Source organism: Genypterus blacodes, unplaced genomic scaffold (assembly GCF_046128005.1).
Source record: "Genypterus blacodes isolate CSIRO-AG114 ecotype Tasmania unplaced genomic scaffold, CSIRO-AGI_Gbla_v1 ptg000044l_1, whole genome shotgun sequence".
In the NCBI taxonomy this organism is placed as follows: Eukaryota; Metazoa; Chordata; class Actinopteri; order Ophidiiformes; family Ophidiidae; genus Genypterus; species Genypterus blacodes.
The window spans coordinates 8,868,840-8,888,395 of NW_027466857.1; the positions used below are offsets into that span (position 1 = coordinate 8,868,840).

General features: G+C 45.2%; 2 protein-coding genes across 3 annotated transcripts; one reads left to right on the plus strand and one right to left on the minus strand.

Moving 5' to 3' along the window:
- Positions 1 to 5,649: 5,649 nt before the first annotated feature.
- On the minus strand, positions 5,650 to 8,274 carry zic3 (zic family member 3 heterotaxy 1 (odd-paired homolog, Drosophila)). 2 transcript variants are annotated; one of them, XM_076149118.1, is made up of 3 exons: positions 7,281 to 8,274; positions 6,290 to 6,453; positions 5,650 to 5,832 (listed from the first exon to the last, which is right to left on the minus strand). In XM_076149118.1, exons 1-3 carry the CDS (start codon positions 8,272 to 8,274, stop codon positions 5,650 to 5,652), a joined length of 1,341 nt encoding a protein of 446 aa, XP_076005233.1. The 2 variants fall into 2 exon arrangements, with proteins under 2 accessions (XP_076005233.1, XP_076005231.1); XM_076149116.1 differs by having other exon boundaries at positions 6,281 to 6,453.
- A 6,953-nt stretch (positions 8,275 to 15,227) lies between these two features.
- zic6 (zic family member 6) lies at positions 15,228 to 18,116 on the plus strand. Its single transcript, XM_076149175.1, has 2 exons — positions 15,228 to 16,185; positions 17,473 to 18,116. Exons 1-2 carry the CDS (start codon positions 15,228 to 15,230, stop codon positions 18,114 to 18,116), a joined length of 1,602 nt encoding a protein of 533 aa, XP_076005290.1.
- Positions 18,117 to 19,556: the final 1,440 nt, after the last annotated feature.

Sequence of the window (19,556 nt, forward strand, 5' to 3'; positions counted from 1 at the left end):
TTTGCCGGGGCCCTCACTCCGGGGACCCATTAGCATTGACTCCTACGCCCGCGCTGATAAGGAATTCATCAAGCGCCTGACACCGCGCCAGATGTTGGAGAATTAAGCGCTGGACGTCCCACTGATGGCACGACTATCTGCTCAGCTCATAAGAGAAATGTTATCAGAAGAGAGAGAGAGAAAGAGAGAGAGGGAGGGGGGCGACCAAGGTTGGCGTTTTGCTTTGGGGGGCCCCATCAAGCTACCAGGACCCCCAGTAGCTACAGAGCTACCGTTATGTTACGATAGAATCCACTTGAAAGCAAAAATGGTTTTATTAGAAGTTGTATTATAATTTATACCTCATATAGTTCATTCTACCACAGCGTGAAACTGACTCAATTTGACTTTTAAAAATGACAAAATGTGAAAGATTGACAGAATTGACCCATGAGATGCACATGAATAGCAGTCTAATGTCAATCAATGTCAACAACAAAACGATGAATTAGATTACTACTTGTTGTCATGACTCGTCCAGAACCTTTGCAGGGAAGGTTTTTTATTTTATTTTATTTTTTGGTGGAGGCCAAAGTTAGGAAAAGGGCCCAATACCTGGTTTTACCCATTAATCTCTAAATCCGCCCCTGGACTTGAAACGATGGATTTAAATGAATAAATCACACTGGGAGCCTTTAGGTGAGGAGCTGAACTGTAAACTCAGCAACTTTAAAAACTTCATCCAGTACTTTCACTTGTCTTAGGGGGGTACTTTGCCTCGGGGGTCGCTGTGTTGCTGCGGGGCCATGGAAATGACAATCAACGAATAATCGAAGTAAAAAACCCAAACGACAAAGCCATTGTGTCGATCAGTTTGCATCACAAAAGACACCGAGCACTTTTTCAAGCACACATATAAAGACATTGTGGATGAGCCGCTGATGCATATTCAAAGCCCCGCTGGAGGTGCAGAAAGCGGCGATAATTGAAGAGCATCAACATCCGCGCAAATAGACGCGTTTGATTGGCTCATTATCAGACGTGTGCTCGTGTGTTTATGTGTGTGTCTGTGTGTTAGCTCTTACGCAACATTGTCTCCATGTCTTAACATATACACTTTCCTTATCGTGATTCACATCTCGCTTAGTAACGAACTGATTGTCACGGTGCGTCAACAACGTGACGGTTACCGGCATTTCAGTCACGCACTGCACGCAGATCCCCCGCGTCTGAATCCATTGGTGGTCATTCAGTGTTTTGCAGAGGATCTTGTTTGTATATAGATCAGTGATGAGTAAACACAGGTGTGTGTGTTTGTATGAGTGAGAGGCGTCAGCGTTTTTGCGTTTGTTGTCATGATGCCACATTGTGCTGCATGTGACTTTACTTTGGTGCAGAAGAATTATAATCCTTCCAATCCAAATCCGCCCCTGGGTCTTTAGTGTCATTGAGCAAGGCATTATGCGAGCCGGTTTGGAACACACTGAGATCGACCGCGCGCCTTCCATGTCATATAATTGCTACATTATTAATTGTAGATTAATTAGCCACGTGGGTCATATCTGTAACCTGGCATGGGTTGCGTGACCAAAAACACGCCGTGGACCCTGCGTGTGTATGGGGTTTATCCTCTTACAGCACGCAAAAATAAACCCCACACACTACTCTGCGGAGCGGGGAGAGGAGGAAGAGGAGGGAGGCGAAGGTTTGGGTCGACTGAACTCCCATCCAACCCGGTATCCAAACTTTTTCTGCACGCACGGCCACAAGCGGCGACCCCCCCCCCCCCCCCCTCTCTCTCTCTCTCTCTCTCTCGCCCCACACACACACTCCCCCCACCCCTCCTACGGTCTGCACGCAGCAGCACCTATAGGCGCGAGAGGAGAGATTACCGGGCTCCCGATTCCGCGCGCGCAGCCCGCAGTCCCAGTATAGAAATCCATATGATAACTGGAGCTGAATGAGGCGCAAACTGGGATCGAGAGCCGCTGCAGTCTGCGGCGGCATTGTTGTTCTTTACACTGCACCCACGTGACCACCAGGCGCTTTCTAAGCCATTGAGGACCCCCCCCCCTTCTCACCCCCTTCAGAAAGAAGCCTTTCATGTTTGCTCCTTCTCGCTGTATCGCATCCCCTGCCCCATTTTCTCATAATCTCGCCCATCCACGACTTGTGTTGCTCATCAGTGTAAATCACGCGCAAAATCCCGCGTTAATCACAGAAACTTCAGAGTTAAGCAGCGGGAGAGAGTTGTTTTGTTGTTTTTTGCAGAATACGTTGAGTTCACGATGGCACATATCCATTTTGTGATCGATACGAAACGTAGGAGCTGGCGTAGTTTGGAAGTTCATTGGGTGTTTATTTCGCCACTTTTCGCCGTCACGGTGCTTCCGTGCGTGGACTCTGGTCTGCATGTGAGCTCGAACAAGAAGAGCCTGCGGTCTCTGTAATTTGACGTCACCGCGTCTGAGGGGGAACTGGAACTGTGCGACTCTGCTGCTGCTGCTGTGTGGAGGATGGAGAGAGCGAGAGAGAGAGGGAGGGAGGGAGGGGAGAGAGAGAGAGGGGGGACGGAATGCCCGAGCGCGCTTGCGCAAAAGTCAAAACAGAATTTGAATCAATATTCCTAAATGTGTGTATACTTTGTGGTAGGGGAGGGCCGAGCTGTAGGTAGGGTGCAGGTGGTGGTGGGGGGGGGGGGGGGCGCTGTAGAGGAGATGAGCGCTTATTCACTTTTTATCTGTGCTTACCCTTCTTCTTCTTCTCCTTCTTCTATATTCTATGAAACATTCGCCTATCGAGCCTCTTACTTATTACTTAAGAGGTTTTTCATAACATCGTGCAGGTTTCTGGTGCGTGTATTCTCCAAGTGGATGTGCGTGATCTGCGGTTGTTTTCACTCAGCGCTGCGATGTTCCTCCGGTGTGAGAGTTCGGGCCAGAGCAGCTTTTTGGCAGCCCGCTCCCCTCCACTTTCACGGTCACACAGTGTCCTCAGTTGCCCGTCTTCCAAGTCTGCACATAAACCACTTCGATCATTTGTATGCGCTCACACACACCAACACACACACACACACACACACACACACCAACACACACACAATAAAAAAAGATGCACGTGTAACTTTGGGAAACATAGGTGATGCTTTGAAAACCCCATTTTTTTCTTACTCTGTGCCAAAAAAGTGCCAAATGGTTGTCAAACTCCCCCCTCTTCCACCCTCCCACGCGCACACAGACACACTCACACACACAGTCAAGATCTTCAGATACTAAGATGGCGCCCTAATCAGTGTCAAGTTCAAGTGACTCCCACCAGTCTGATACAACTCGGTACATGTGTGGCCTATGCGTGTACGTTTAACACAGAGCACAACAACAGTCAAGATAAGAATCAACCTCGCAGGCCGGAAGTCGCTTTTCATGATGTTTTTTTAATTTTTCAGTCAAAATCTCCGTTCACATTTCGTCATAAATAGTTGGTAAAAACAAATCAACCAACATACAGTAGCCTAAAAAGTACAAGGAACCTCAGCCGGTGGCCGCTGCGGGAGGCTGTCACGCGTGGGCCCGCTGCGGTGCAACATGGGTCCGCCTCATCGTGGCACAGTGACACAGTTCATCAGGATAAAACACTTTTTGCTCTTCAGGAATAACTCGGAATATTTCCCCCAGAAAGTGTTACAACATCACATTCTGTCTTTGTTTTCTATACAATTTTGTACTCGAACGTTGTGGATATGGGGCAGAAAGGTGGCGGGAATAAGAAAAAGTACTTCCTTTTTTAAATTAAGGTATAGAAAATAGCATATAAAACATATATTCCTTAAATTATTTAAATAAACTTATTTCATATATCACTGTCACGAGGTACCGTTTTTTTACATTTTTGTTTTAAAAGTAGTGCTGGTGGTCTGAAATTGTCCTCGTATGAGTACAATATACTTTGTGTATGCATAATATTAAATTCTTGAGAATAGGTTACAATGCAATGCTGTAACTCTTTTCGCCACTGAACGTATTCTCCCCCAACCCACATAGATCTTGAATTCCATCCACTAAATTTCCTCAACAACAGAAAAATGTCATCTCTTGACAGGTTATTCACACAAAACAAGCAAAATGCGTCATCAAACTGCTCTATATGCAACACCACAACAAATAGCACGCTTAGTTTCACAGAAGAATTACATTTAAAACAATGCAAGCTGACAGACAAAAAAACTTTTTTATTTTTGAAGATACTGTGTTGTGACAGTTCCATTGTTGCCGATGCACACATTTAAACATACTTGCACAAAGACATTGCTGGAACTATAAAGAGAGCCGGAGTGGCGCATATATGTGGGTGCATGACCCGAATTTGAAATACTCAAAATACTGTCACCTTGATTTGGAAATCATGAATGAATCTTGCATACTCGTCTAAAAACCTGCATACGAGTACAATAGGCTGCTGATGGGTTTCATTATTATTGTTATTATTATTATTATTTTTTCCCCCAAGTTTATGCTACGAATTGACATCTATCACTGATTCTATGAAAGTAAAAATACACAAAAAGTTTAAATTGAACCAAAATAAGGATATCAACAGAACCGTTTTATAGCTTCTCAGCTCAACTGAACTCATTTCTACAAAGTCGATGATTTACATGTCAATGGTCTCATAAACAAAAATAAAAGTGACGGAGATATCTGCATTATATATAGACAAATCCATAATATTCATATAGATGATTTCTTCAATCCAAATAAGACACATGTAGGCCTATTGGTTAAAAAAGGGATACAATCGCAATGTTGGAGCTTTAGAGTTTATCATTTGTTCAATGTTAAGCTGGTTATGACCAAAAACTGTACAGTTCTTGTTAGAAAACATTTTCCATAAATATCATTTAAGTTTCAGAACTTATACCCATAATTAAATTACAAATTGATAAATATGGCATCATGGATATGTATTTACAACGGTATTAACAAAAGGCAACGTTATATTCAACGGTAACAATCGTAACCTAATACCACATTTCTCCACCTGAAAACGGACGTTGACAACAGATTCGACCCCATTAAACAAGGAAATACATTCACGAGTATAATATTTATTTATGATTTTTTTTTTCTGTGTTCAAGTTCATGACAAAGACTTTGGCACGTTTATTAAGACTGTCTGAAGTTCCAACAATCAATTGAAGAGGCGACAAATAGCGCGTCACCATCATATAAAACAGCGTGAAATAATCTGCCTTTTTTCTGCTTTTTTTAAATAAAAATTTGAGAAAATACATAAAAAGAAAAATAAAACAATTTTTTTCTGAAATCTGTAAACTAAAGATAAAAAGGAAAAAAAACATTTATTTATATTTAGAAAGTATTACTTTATTCATTCGTGATTTTTTGTTTTTGTGTTTTTTTTTTAGGATTTCCTCAAAACTCTGGAATAAAAGTCAAATTTCGTGATCCTGAGAACGGACGTGGCCTGCTTGTTTGCTGGCTTTTGCTCTCATCTTCCTCATGTTGTCCCAATTCCATCTGTGTGTATGTGTGTATGGATGTCAGAGTGTGTGTGTAAGTGTGTGTAAGTGTGTGTGTGATCAGGAATAGTTTTTAAGGGTTATCCTCCGCCCCCGTGGTCCACAATCAAAGAGTTTATTTTCTTCTTCGTCCCTCAAACGTACCATTCGTTAAAGTTGGGTGCCAGTCCTTCGCCGTGTCCAGACGTGTTTTGCACGGCTGTCGGCGGTGTTTTTGTCGGATCCTCCGCTCCTGCTGAGACCAGCACGGGCGGCGTGGACGACTCGTATCCGGAGCTCGCTGCTGGGGACGACTCGGATCCTTGAGACTCGTGTACCTGCGAGTGGAGGGGGGAGAGAAGCAAGAGGGAGCGTGTGAGTTGTGGAGACGCTGACATGTCACCCCTAGCACAGAACTTGATATCGAGCAGACCTGGCAACCCAGTGTGCCATTTGTAAATAAAGAGGCTAAGCAGCTCAGCTTCTGCTCTCTGTAACACGTTTCTACTGCAATCGAAGCCTAAATAAAACGTGACTACACAGAGACCGGAAACGAGGGGAAACACATCTTACTCACTTTAAATAAACGTGTTCATTTAAAGCCAAAAAGCATAGTTTAGTGTCGCTAAAAGCCCAAAGTGTCTAATCAAGAGTGACTGCATCACTTTGAGCAGCAGCCTGAAGTTGTGATCGTCTCCCCCCCTCTGTCTGATGATGATGATGATGGTGGTGGTTGGGTAGGGGGAGGAGGGGTTTGGGTTAATGTGTTTAAGGTGTAATGAAGACGTTAATTACCTTCATGTGTTTCCTGAGAGAGCTGGGGTGTGTGTAGGACTTGTCGCACACTTTGCAGATGTACGGCTTGTCTGACGTGTGGACGTGCATGTGCTTTTTCCTGTCGCTGCTGTTGGCGAAGCGTCTGTCACAGCCGTCAAATTCACACTTAAACGGCTTCTCACCTGCGGGGATTAAACACACACACACGCACACACACTGTAAATTACGCAAATAAAAAGACGCACAGCAAGACCAGAACTTCCCCTCCACACACACACACACACACAACTCTCCAGACGCAAATACCTGCATTTTTTAAATAAATATAAATAAATAAAAGAGCAGCAGATGCGGGATAGACTCACTGCTGTTGCTACACACACTCACACACACTCTGTCAGGCTTAATTATTCAACAGGCCTACTGCTGCCCTGCTTTGTGCGTCTGATCTTATATAGTAAACACTGAATCAACAGGGCATTTCTGCTTTATATGCTCCTGTTCTATCAGTGATAGAACACACACTCTCTCTCTCACACACACAAACACACACTCTCACACACGCATCTTGATTTATAGTAATTGTTTATGCTGCACACAAAGAACCACACATCCCTGTGGTCTGTATAAAAAAGGAGCAACAGAGCCCCAAACTTTTTTCCCTCCCACCCCAAACACTTTGAGTTCATTGGCTACACAAATACATGAGTTTTAAGAAAATAAAAGAATTATATCAAAGTATAAATGAGGCCACGTGATGTTCTGCTACACATCGTTGCATTTAATCTGAAATGAGAGTGGAGCTGTGAGAACTGTGCGCCCCCTGCTCTCATCCTCCTTCTGTTCCCTAACACAACACACACACATGCCCGCTTGTATTTCACACACTCTCAAAGTCTCGCTCCCTTAAAATGTAATTTCACGCGTGGAAATAAACACACACACACATACACACAAACACACACACACACACACACACACACACACACACACACACAAACTGTCTTACCTGTGTGCGTTCTTTTGTGTATTTTCAGATTTTCCGACCGGGCGAATATTTTCCCACATCCGGGGAAAGGACACGGGAACGGCTTCTCGCCTGTGTGCACTCGGATGTGGTTGACCAGTTTGTACTTGGCCTTAAAGGACTTCCCCTCCCTCGGACAGTCCTCCCAGAAGCAGACGTGGTTGCTCTGCTCGGGCCCGCCGACGTGCTCCATGGACACATGCGTGACCATCTCGTGCATGGTGCTGAACGTCCTCTCGCAGGTCTTTTTGGGTCTGTTCATCTGGTTCTCGTCGATCCATTTGCAGGAGAGTTCTTGTTTGATGGGCTGCCGCATGTATCTGAAGAAGGCCCCCGGGCCGTGGTGCGTCGGCACGTTCATCCCCATGTTCATGTTGATGGGGTGGTTGTAGTTGTGCAGCTGAGCCCCGTACGGGTCCGTCCGGGGGCTCGCGACCGGGCGGTAGGGATCGGGTCTTCCGAAAATGTCCCCCCGTAAGCCGAGGTGCATCTGGCTGTTAACAACATGTCCACTCGGCGAAGTGTGGCTCACCCCCTGGTCGTGAAGTCCTGGAAACAACAGATGTCCCGGGTTATCGGTGAGCCCGGGCGGCCCGTGGAGGCTCCCCGCCGAAGCGGCAAAGATCCCATGCTGGGCGCTCGGCGCTGAGGGCTCTGCGACACCCCGGTTCCGGAAGAGAAAGTCCCGCGTCGAATTGAAGGCTCCCCCGCCGTACGAGCCCACCTGCCCGCCGTGAGAGTGTCCCAGGGCGGCCGCGTATCCAGTGGCTTGCGGGGTGAACGCCGACGTCTGGCTGGAGGCGATGTCGTGAGCCACGGGGCTGATTTTGAAAGCAGCGGAGTGGGACGAGTCGGAGAAAGGGTTCAGTCCCAGGCTCGGGTCTCTGTTCCCGATGTCGTGGTGATGCCGCGGTGTCCCGAAGCCTCCGACTCCTAGCGACGCGAACTGCGGACCGCTGTCAAGAAGCATAGTCATGAGCGCGAGGCAAACTTAGGAGACGGGAAGGAAACGGAAAATACAAATAAAATCCAGTTTAGCGGAGCGCGCGCGCTGCTCTCTCTCTCACACACACCAACACACACGCTCACACACAGTGCGACGAGAAATAACCGCGTTCGGACTAAAAGAAAATTCCTAAAATAAAAAAAAACAAACCAAGCCAAAACAGGGAAAATCCTGCGCGTGAAAGAGTTTGGGAGAAAAAAACTCCCGTTGAGTTCGGATCCGTGAGAAAGAGGATCAAACTTCCCCCCCTTTCCAGGCGGATGATGTCCTTGGACTGATAAAGTCAATCACTCACTCCCAGAACATAAATGAACTCGGGAGGCAGTGCTACGGCAGCCAATCAACGGCCGGCTCGCGCTGAGACACGTGACCACGATAGAGGGAGGTAATTGGCTAGATTTCCGGTGATTGGCACCGTTCGGTATTGAAGATGGCAGCTCGTCTCGATTGGCCGCGTGTGATTGGTTAGATGGCGCATTATTTCGCAGGTAGAGAGGAGCTCCCGGGCTCAGATGCTGCGAGGCGCGCGGAGCGCAGGTCCGCTGGAACGCAAACGTGAAGTTTAAATCCTTAAAGTGGTGAAAGTATACACGCAATACAAATATATAAGGTTTATAAGTAAACACAGGGAGGTTCAAACTCTGCTCACTATCTGCTGACCTGTTCAAACTTCTAACGGACAACTATTTTATTGTATAGATTTACATCGTATAATTGAAGTTACCGTACATTATTTATTAATTTTAATAAAAAATAAACCTTTAATTAGTCAGATTTTTTATTTTATTGTACACTCAACTAAATGGAAGTAGTCAAGTTGTGTGACAGGCATCTATCTATCTATCTATCTATCTATCTATCTATCTATCTATCTATCTATCTATCTATCTATCTATCTATCTATCTATCTATCTATCTATCTATCTATCTATCTGTGTGTTTTGTTATTAACTGAAAACTTCAGTGTACTTGGCACGGTTCCAAAATGTGGCTTTTCTTGAAGCCGCTTGAAAGGGGGGGGGGGATTTTTTCTCTTTCTCTCTTTTTTTTTTTGCAAAGCTCTATAGGGCGTAAGACGGAGGAATAAAAGACAGAAAGAAAGATGGCAGTAATTGTAATATCCTGAGAATTTTTTTTTCCTCCTTCTTCTTTTTTTTCTCGCTCAGCGCCCCAAAAAACTCTGTGCCATTGAGCAAGTTTTCACAGGCTCCGCCGCTGACTCGCTGCAGGACGCAGCACAATCTGATCAAGTTCAGAGACGCGCTGAGTGCTTCAAGCGGCGCTTTTTAACTACGAGCCTTTTCACCATCCAGACCCCCCCTCCTCCTCCTACCCCCCTTCCTTCAATCTGTCCCAGGAAGGAGCTCCACATTCTTTATTTTAGGGGATCTGGACCCCCCCCCCTAAAAAAAAACACAGAAAAATCTTTCCAAATCACTCCTTCATTCCGCTCTCATCCAACATCCGCCCTCAGTCGCACAGAGAACATCATCACTTCCTGCGCAGAGGTGAGTTTATGCTCCATTCTGTCATATATGCTTGTGTGTGGTGGCCTTGTCATATATTTGTGTGTGTGGTGGCCTGTGTGTGTGCGTGTGACGTGCGCGTGTCTCCATCTACACCCTTTTCTTCATATTTGCTCTGCGTGCGTGTGTGTGGAGGTCCAGCTAGACATTGTGTGCTTGTGCTGTGTGTAAATGGACATTACAGGCCCCGCACTTAGGCGCTTTTTGCACAAACTTTAACTTGGCGTTAAAAACTCCACAAGCCGCCCCCCCCGCCCCCCTCTCTTTCTCAGTTTACTACCTCCTTCACTCTCTCTCTCTCTCTCTCTCTCTCTCTCTTACTCACTCACACACTCACACGCACACACACACACGCACACACACACACACACACACACAGGGAGAGTTAAACTGCAGCGAGTTTGCCTTTGCAGTTTTCTCTGTTAGATTTATAGCGACCTTAGTGAACTTCCACAAGTGACAGGCCGTTAAATTTTTCCTCTATTCCCTCCATATTTTATTGGCTCGTTGAAACGCGAAGGCTCCACACACGCACACGCACACGCACACGCACACGCACACGCACACACACCGCTCTTATAACCATATTTGCGGTCGCGTTATTAATAATTAACTAACGGGATGTGGCGCAAAAACGGGTGCGCGCACGGAGGGAGCGAGCTTCCCCCGCACACACTGGTGCAGAGCAACTGTTGCTGGGCCGAGCGGAGTTAAATTCCAAACTCACCTCGACCTCCATCTGGCATCAAACCTCCAGCTGATCGCTTCCTTTCCTATTTCCTTCCTTCCTTATTTATTTCCACGTGTCTGAATCTGGACGATTAGGGATTCAAACCCACGCTGTCTGATTATGCGTCATTCCCTGCAAAACTACGTGAGGGACGCAGTCAGAGACTCAGCAGTGCAAAGGTTTAGGGTTTTATTTAATTAATATTATTATTCTTTTTTTTCAAATTTAATCTCTTTTAAAAATAGAGCTTAGAGAGCATCTGACATTTATAGAGCATAAATACATAGAGCGACAAAAAAGAGGAGGAAATGTATTTTATCAGCTTATTCTTATTTACACTTTTATCACCGTTTGGCACACACACACACACACACACTCTCAGACACACACACCAATACACACACACACACACACACACACACACACACACACACACACACACACACACACACACACACACACACACACACACACTCCTATTTACTATCGCTGCTTTCATGCCTTCAAATATATCAAATCTAGTGAATTTAATTCTACTTATTTCTAGAAACGTCCCGTCTCCTTTTTAAGCACAATAATTAAAGTATTTATTTGTTTAGCTATATTTAACATAAGGACCTCAGTTTGGTTGTACTCCATCATGTGTAAACGGTTAAAGTGAACGAGTGTGTGTGTGTGTGTGTGTGTGTGTGTGTGTGTGTGTGTGTGTGTGTGTGTGTGTGTGTCATTTCATGTGGTTCTTCTTCTTCTCTGCCAGGAAGCTCATTGGTTCGGGTAAAGTCTCCTTCTCACTGAGCATGCGCGGTATCTTCCCAAATGTCCATATATTGTAGCTTGTAGCGTCGAAAGCTGAAAAAAGAGCAGAACAGAAGCAGCAGCTCACCTTTACTCTCACCGGGGATGTATGTGTGTGTGTGTGTGTGTGTGTGTGTATGTGTGTGTGCGTGTGTGATGTGATCCAGAGTCTCAGTGTGTGCGTGTGTGTGTGTGTGTGTGTGTGTGTGTGTGTGTGTTTCCTCGTTGTCTGGCCTGCAGGAATGAAAGTCAACAGTGTCCAAACTAAAGTACTTTCTGTGATCTCTCTGAGTAAAACACCTCCACCCGTACTCTGACAGTATTTGTGTCAGTGTTTTTATCCACTTGTATACTCGTTAATATTTCAAATAAATAGTAAATATGCATCAGGACAATAAACAACACTTTTACTTGTGCTAAATTAACTTTAATGTTTTTTCAGTGTGTGTTAATGTGGTGTATGCAAACTGTGTTAACTCTGCTGTGATTTAAGGAGAATCATACTGATGGGGTGTGTTTGTGTGTGTGTGTGTGTGTGTGTGTGTGTGTGTGTGTGTGTGTGTGTGTGTGTGTGTGTTCACGGCCAGACTTTTACACGTTTACACTCAAAGCTGTAGCTGCACATATTCATATTCCCTCAGTGAAACAAGTGCACATTCATTTCAGTGGGATTTCTGTGTGAGTGGAACAAAATGTGTGTGAGATTATCTCCACTAATTTAGCAGAAACACTTTGTTTTCCTGAAGTCAATGTGTTGTTGGTGAGATAGGACGCGTCCCCATCACCTGTGTGTGAGGTCTGTCCTGACCATGACTCAGGTTTTTGTCTCCGGGGGTTTTTACATGACGATTGATCACGTGTGTGTCACAGCATATAATCCTCCTCCTCATCCTCATCCTCATCCCTGCGTCACACACTAGCAGGTACATGTCTCTGCTCTGTGTTCGCCTCATTGGGATTCATCTCAGCGTTTTGCAGACATCATGACTGCATGACTGCTGGTGTGTGTGTGTGTGTACTCAGACCTGGTGTGACTGATGTCCCCGTATGTGGACGATGCAGAGGCCTCATTGACATCTGGCTGTGATTTCACTGAAGCATCTGGACTCGTCCCACATCTGTTCATTCATCCACATTTCATAAAAATGTGGCAATCACTGAGCACTGCTGCCCCTCATCAATTATAATATCTAAACACACACACACACACACACACACACACACTCCTGCTGGTATCACACAGTACTGTACATGAAGACAGCATTTATTTCTGTCAGACACACACACACACACACTCAAACACACACACACACACACACACATTCCCTCTACATCTCCCTCTTTTTTGCACTGTTCGATTGGCAATACTAGTTTAATACAGCTGTGTGTACAAGTGTGTGTTCTTTGTGTGTGTGTGTGGTTTTCTGACAGTGATGTTTCATAAAAAAAAAAAGGATTTTACTAAACGGCGTCCAAATTAAAAAAATGTTATCAGTCTATGTGGTCCATACAGTGGTGGAGTGTGTGACCGACTGACCCATATGAGCTTTTACTACTCACATTTAACAGGAATATAAAGAAACAGATTTAAATAGTTGGGATTATAAATGTTATGCTTCTATTTGTTCCTATAATCTGAGGTTGTTGATGCTTCACAAGCTGCTATGTTGTGACAGACGTGGCTCTATTAAAAAAAAAGAAATTCTGTAATAATGCTGGACAGAGGTTAGAGCGGACCGATGAACAATAATAATAATAATGCAGTAAATATAAAACCTTTAAATCATAATATGTGTCAATAATCCAACAAGTTACAAGTGTAAAATAGAAACATTAATCAACACAATAATTATTTGTAAATATTTGTAATTTTATGTGTACACAAATTTGATTATACAAAAATAAACATATATGTACACACAAACACACACACACATATATGTTTAATTGTATAACCTGAATTTATGGAAAAACTCTTATTACCTTTAGACTAAATCCTGACTGTTATGAAGTCATAAACACATTAAAGGCAAAGTGAACATTTCCACCACTTTACATGTAAAGACTATTTAAATATTATTCTATATTAAATCATATATATATCTGCTCTTTGGGCCTCATCACTGCTTGGATAAACTCTTACTTACAGTTTACGGATTAATAGAATCACAGCAGCATTATGCATCATAAAAGTAGATTTATTTTCCAGAACATTTCACTTTATTTCAGTCCCTTTAGTGTAAATGAGGCTCTTGTGTGTGAGTGTGTGTGTGTGTGTGTGTGTGTGTGTGTGTGTGTGTGTGTGTGTGTGTGTGTGTGTGTGTGTGTGTGTGTGAGACAGATTGTAAAGTTTGGGTTTATTGGCCTCTAACCCTCAATCATTTTCGGAAATGCATCGGGTTAAAGGTTGACAAACATGAGCGTCCATTACAATCATGACGGAATTAGGCCAGTTCTGGGCCTGTCTGTGCGCCACTTAATGTCAAGTGGGCCCCTTGCTTTGTCTCTGCCCAGGATCCACTGCAGGTGACGTCAGCATAACAATGTGGAGAGAGGGGTTGCAAAGAAATAAAGTTTACATTTACTGCCAGGTTGAAAATCGATGAAAATCGAGGGAAATAAAAGAGAATTTTCACTTTTAAATACTGGATAAGCTTCAATCTGGATCTCACGGAGGTTCCACTGGAAGTAAGAGATGAAAGGAGTGAGTGTGAGCCGGGCTTCAGTGTGTGTGTGTGTGTGCGTGTGTGTCAGTTTGGAAGCTGCTGTCCTCACAGCACCCTGAAGGAGACAAGTTTCATAAGAGGAGCAGAGCCCAACCACTGCTGTCTGTCACCTTAAATACACGTACACGTACGCGTGTGTGTGTGTGAGTGTGTGTGTGCAGCGCGCTTCTCTCTCTGTGCAGATTGTTATTGGATTATTTTAATGTTAGGATGAAGCGTTGACTTGCAGGCCGATATGAGGCTCAGAGGTGAGATATGACCGCAGATCCTCCTGTGCGAGTTATGAGTTTGCAATTTTACTGCAGCAAAAACCGTCTTAATTAAATAGACTTCACAATAATCCAGGTGATTAACGTTTACAACCACTACTTGTTGCTTTACCAACGTGTAAAGACGCAAAGAGACGAAAGAAATTAAACAGAAAATATACAAAATAAATACGTCACGCGCCTCTGTGATGCGTTCAGGAGCATCAGCGGATATAAAGTAAATGTTATTGATTTATTTATTACTTTTTCCGGACTTTTGATTGTAATTGGTCCGGACGCGCAGTGGCCGGTGCGTCTCTATTATTCCCGTGGGGCTAAATGCACTTTGCGTGGGGGGGTGGGGGGGGGACAGAAGAAGGAGGACAGACCGGTGTTCCTGTGTCCTCGCCTGATCGAACGCGTTCTTCTGCCCGTATTCGTCTCTTTATGTGCAGCGGGTCTCACGTTAAGGCGGTTGAAGTTAAAGATTCGGGCGCGTCGCGGCACATTTCAAAGCATTTTTCTCTGCGATATTTGAAAAACGGAGTCGTGCGGTGAAAGCCTGCGTGTCCCTTTTAAAACAAACCCAGCGCCTGTCAATCACGCCGCATTCCAGCCAATCCCAACGCTCCCTTTTTTAAAAGCACGTTTGCCTGCTGTGCTTTTATATTGCACCATGGCCTGTTTCGAAGCATTTTTACTACCACGGTTATTGCCACAAATCAAGAGGGCAAAGTGAACGGCATGGGACTCAGACCAACTTTAACCACGTCGAGTCTGGGTCTCACTCCTGCCATGTTCACGTGCAGATGGTGCCGCTCAGGGAAACATGGGAAGAGGATTTCTAGGTGAATCCTGAATGGTTCTGCAAACTCATAGAACAAACTTACAACAAAACATGACAAGCCTGTCGAGGTTTAGTGGCTGCCCTCTCTCTTGCGTCAACCCCGGGGAGAGCAATACTGAACCCAGCGTGGTGCTGCCACCTTTGGCAGGAGAGCACATGGGACACCCCACTGGCACTTCCTTAAAACTCTGCCCCTCGCACAATTTGCGAGACTACCCAGAGACGAGGTCCAGTGCATATGTTGACCACTCGGTCCCCACTTTTTCAGACTCTGGATACCCCAGCCACCGCTTAGAGCACAGCCCTAGGGGCATTATCATTGGAGCCAATCTGTCTGGAGCCGGCATGCCACCCGTCACTGATCAACTGGCATCAAGAGCAAACCAACATGGCGGGATTGCAAGGTATCGGGACTTTCCGGGCTGCAGGGACAACAGAAGTCACTCTTTTTTCACCAGCTACCAGGAGCAGGCCCATGGCTCCTCCGACGCTACTCGAGAGCTCGGCAGCCAGATGATGCTGGGTCTACCTGGAGACCTGCTCAGCCGGACTCACCACTATGGCCAAGCCATCAGTCCCAAGGGGAACAGCCAGCAGCTCGTCACCCAGTTTCTGGGTCTCTACAAGCCCCTCAACATGGCGATCCAGCGTGGAGGAGGCGACGCTTTCCTCAGGTGCTCCAAGCAAAGTGTGAAACACGAGCTGGTGTGCAAGTGGACTGACGGCCAAGAGGGGGCTGGGAAGCTGCCTTGCTCCAGAGCCTTCGGGAGCATGTATGAACTTGTCACCCATGTGACAGTGGAGCATGTCGGGGGACCCGAGCACTCCGAGTATGTGTGCCACTGGGAGAGCTGCTGCCGGGACAGAAAGCCTTTCAAAGCCAAGTACAAGCTGGTGAACCACGTCCGGGTGCACACGGGGGAGAAGCCGTTCCCCTGCCCGTTCCACGGCTGCGAGAAGGTGTTTGCACGATCAGAGAATCTAAAGATCCACAAGAGGACTCACACAGGTCAGTGCATGATTCAGAACATTTAAATCATCTTAAATAACGCTCATAATAAATGGGCAATAACAAATACATTTATACTTTCGATTCGATTTAATTTTAAATGTGTTGTCAAATCCTTTTATTATTATTGTTATTCTTTGTTGATAAAAAAAGTTCCCTTCGTTGCTGTGTGTTGTTATTGCAGTTGGCTTTGCAGGATTAAAGCACGCGCGCACACACACTCTCTCTCTCACACACACACACACACACACACACGCACACACGTGCGCGCGCGGGCCGCACGCTGTGAGCAGCAGCAGCGCGCGCTGTGCAGGCCCATGCGCGCGGGGCGCCTCTCCCACTTCATTCAGCGAAATTAATAAATAAATGCGGGGGGACACCGGAGAGTGGTGACGTCACCGTTACGCGGCCTCAGCTGCCTCCCAGGGCTTCATCTCCACAGCGCGCGCTGATGGAGCTGGAATTAATGGAAAAAAATGCGCGTAAATGACGACCAGCAATAAAGCAACCAGCAGCAATGTATAGACAATATATCAGTAAAATATTGAAGTTAAAGTCTAATTTGCTTGTAATCTTCTTGTTGATCACTGTGGCAGGCCTGCGGGTTGTTTTCATTTGGAAAGAAGCAAATCATTGAGTTTTTGTGAGCTTTATTACACTGCTGACGAGCCAGAACGGAATCATTCCATTAATAAAAACGATTTTGCAGCGCAATCTCTTTATTCTCACTTTGACTAAAGTGTAATTGTGGCAACGTGTGTAATTATACTGCAGCGCGAGGCCTTAAAGTGAACATAGGGGGAAGGAAGCCAGGAAGTGAAAGGCCTTTAGAAGAATAAAGCAGAATAAAATGATTTTTATCAGGCGCCCTCTTCTTTTTATTCTTCTTCTGGTGTAAATTGTTCCACTAATTAAAGCAAAGGAGCGCAGACGGAGAAAAGGGACGATTAATGACATCATTACATTATACTACTGCGTATTCACCGAGCTTTGTTAATGAGACGTAATTTATGACAAAGAAATACATTAGAGGTATTTTTGCGTGGATTATTTTAACGTCATATTTCTGCGTCCTGCTGCTTTACACGCGTGATTGAAACATAAATACACACACGACATCTTTTATTGCAGAAAAATGTATCGTTTGTTGTGGACGTGCACGCGCTCAAGGGGCAAGCGCACGTGCTCGGTCAGGGTGTGTTGCGTTTACGGGACTGTATAAAAAAACAAAAACAACAACAACAACAAACCCAACCATCTTCGTCATTTCTCTCTTTGCACGTTTAGGTGAAAAACCTTTTAAATGCGAGTTCGAGGGGTGCAACCGGAGGTTCGCGAACAGCAGCGACCGGAAGAAGCATTCGCACGTTCACTCCAGCGACAAACCCTACATGTGCAAGGTCAGGGGCTGCGACAAGTGCTACACCCACCCCAGCTCCCTGCGCAAGCACATGAAGCTGCACTGCAACAAGGCGGCGGCGGCGGCGAGCGGGGCCAAGAGCGAGCCGGGTCACCTCGGCGAGACCAGGTCGCCCCGTGTCACGGACGGGTCCCAGATCAGCCCGCCTCGACCCCCCAGCTCCGCCCAGCAGCAGCAGCAGCAGCAACATCAACAAGAGCTCCCCTTGTCCCCGGAGAGCCGAGACGAGTCCACCTCGAGGTCACGTTTCCATCACACGTTTGACAGCAGTTTGGACTACTCGACACACAGGTCGCAGCCCCTGTTGGACCCTTTGTTGCTGCAGAGGGGCGGCTACAGGTCCCAGTCCTCCTCCCAGTACCCCTGCGGACAGACGGGCCACACGTTCGCCCAGAGCTCCAGGACTTTCCACTCCACGTCCCCCTTTCAGAAAAGCCTCGTTAACGGATGGTACACGTGCCACAGCGGCGTGGACTCCTTCCCGCCAAAGCAGTGTAGCAACATCCTCTGAGAACCTAAAAGAGGACTTCTCTATTCTCTCTCTCTCTCTCTCTGTGTTCCTATGTGAATGTTGTTCAAAAATATCTGTGACTCATCTTTATTCTAATCGTGGTGAGTTTATATGTTCTATCTGTTTCTATGGGGCTCGTATCCTAGGTTACGCCCCATTAAAAAAAGTCTACATGACATATTGTTCTCCGTATTGCGTAATTATGAAATATATCTAAACATGTGACGGGATTATTAATGGAAATGACGTGTGGAGTCTTGAGAGTTTCCGGGTTTGCGGCTCTTTGTTGAATGTAAACTAGCTGTGACGTATAGAAACATGACTCATATGTTTATGTTATTATAAATACCCGACAGAGGGGCGTTATTGTTTATTTGGACTCCTTTTCCATTCATAAATAACACTCCTGGGCTCATAAGTATCGTGTTCATTCGTGGAAATGTTTAAGCTGCGTGACGAGGTCCGTTATAGTTTTCATGACGCGTTCAAGTTCATGTATATCGCCGTATATTTCCACTCTGCTGTGTAAAATAAGAGCAGCGTGAGCACAAACCAGTATTCGTGATGGCATTAAAAATGTTTAATTAGCATAAAGTCCCACTGTACATACGCCTGCTGTATAATTAATTATGTATTCTATATTTTATTAAAGTGTCTATATTCTCTTTGATCAGAAATGTGTGATTAAACCCAATCAATGCTTTTTTTCTGCTGCTGAACAAATGTGCAGGTTTGCAATATGAGGGAATTAGGAGGAATATTCTGCCTGGAAACGTTGAAACAGGCCCCAGAACAGAAACATACGAGTATAAAGAAGCTAAAGGTTCAAAATGAGGTTTGATATTGATCATGAGGTTATTGGTTGATGGATCATTATCACTGTGATTGGCCTCTATGAAGACATTTATAAAAACTAATAGTCTGGTTTTGTTGATGCTGTTTGTGTTTTGGGCTTACAGGTGCAGCTTCATTCATGCTTCTCCTGCTTCCGTTTTATTAAGCTGATCTAATATTCTCCCTTTCTTCACACACACACTCACACTCACACTCACACTCTCTCTCTCTCTCTCTCTCTCTCTCTCTCTCTCTCTCTCTCTCTCTCTCTCTCTCACACACACACACACTAATCAGGACTTTGTGGAATTGCTTTTCTGTAGAGTTGCAGCAAATAGGAGTGAAGTGACTCGGCCGTGACCTATATTCTTTCCCTTCCCATTAGTATTTTTGAAAATAATGTTCTAACTAAACTGTTTTATCTCCATCGTGAAGTCTATTTTCCCTCTTTTGACTCACTTCTCAGTGTGAATTCCGTCTTCCTGGACATCATTATTAGAGACACACTTCCACCCTGAGAGGACAAAAATAACCTGAAGCGATGCGACCGATTACAATCAACTGGACAAAGATGAAATCAAGATTTTGACTTCCTCACACTGCACT

What these genes read in the sequence shown, in the direction of transcription:
- zic3 (XM_076149116.1), bottom strand. Translation starts at nt 8,274, where the DNA reads ATGACTATGCTTCTTGACAGCGGTCCGCAGTTCGCGTCGCTAGGAGTC. An exon ending in ACACAAAAGAACGCACACAG is followed by an intron (nt 6,454 to 7,280) that starts GTAAGACAGTTT and finishes TAATCCCCGCAG; the next exon opens with GTGAGAAGCCGTTTAAGTGT. An exon ending in AACACATGAAGGTAATTAAC is followed by an intron (nt 5,833 to 6,280) that starts GTCTTCATTACA and finishes CTCCACTCGCAG; the next exon opens with GTACACGAGTCTCAAGGATC.
- zic6 (XM_076149175.1), top strand. Translation starts at nt 15,228, where the DNA reads ATGACAAGCCTGTCGAGGTTTAGTGGCTGCCCTCTCTCTTGCGTCAAC. An exon ending in CCACAAGAGGACTCACACAG is followed by an intron (nt 16,186 to 17,472) that starts GTCAGTGCATGA and finishes TTGCACGTTTAG; the next exon opens with GTGAAAAACCTTTTAAATGC.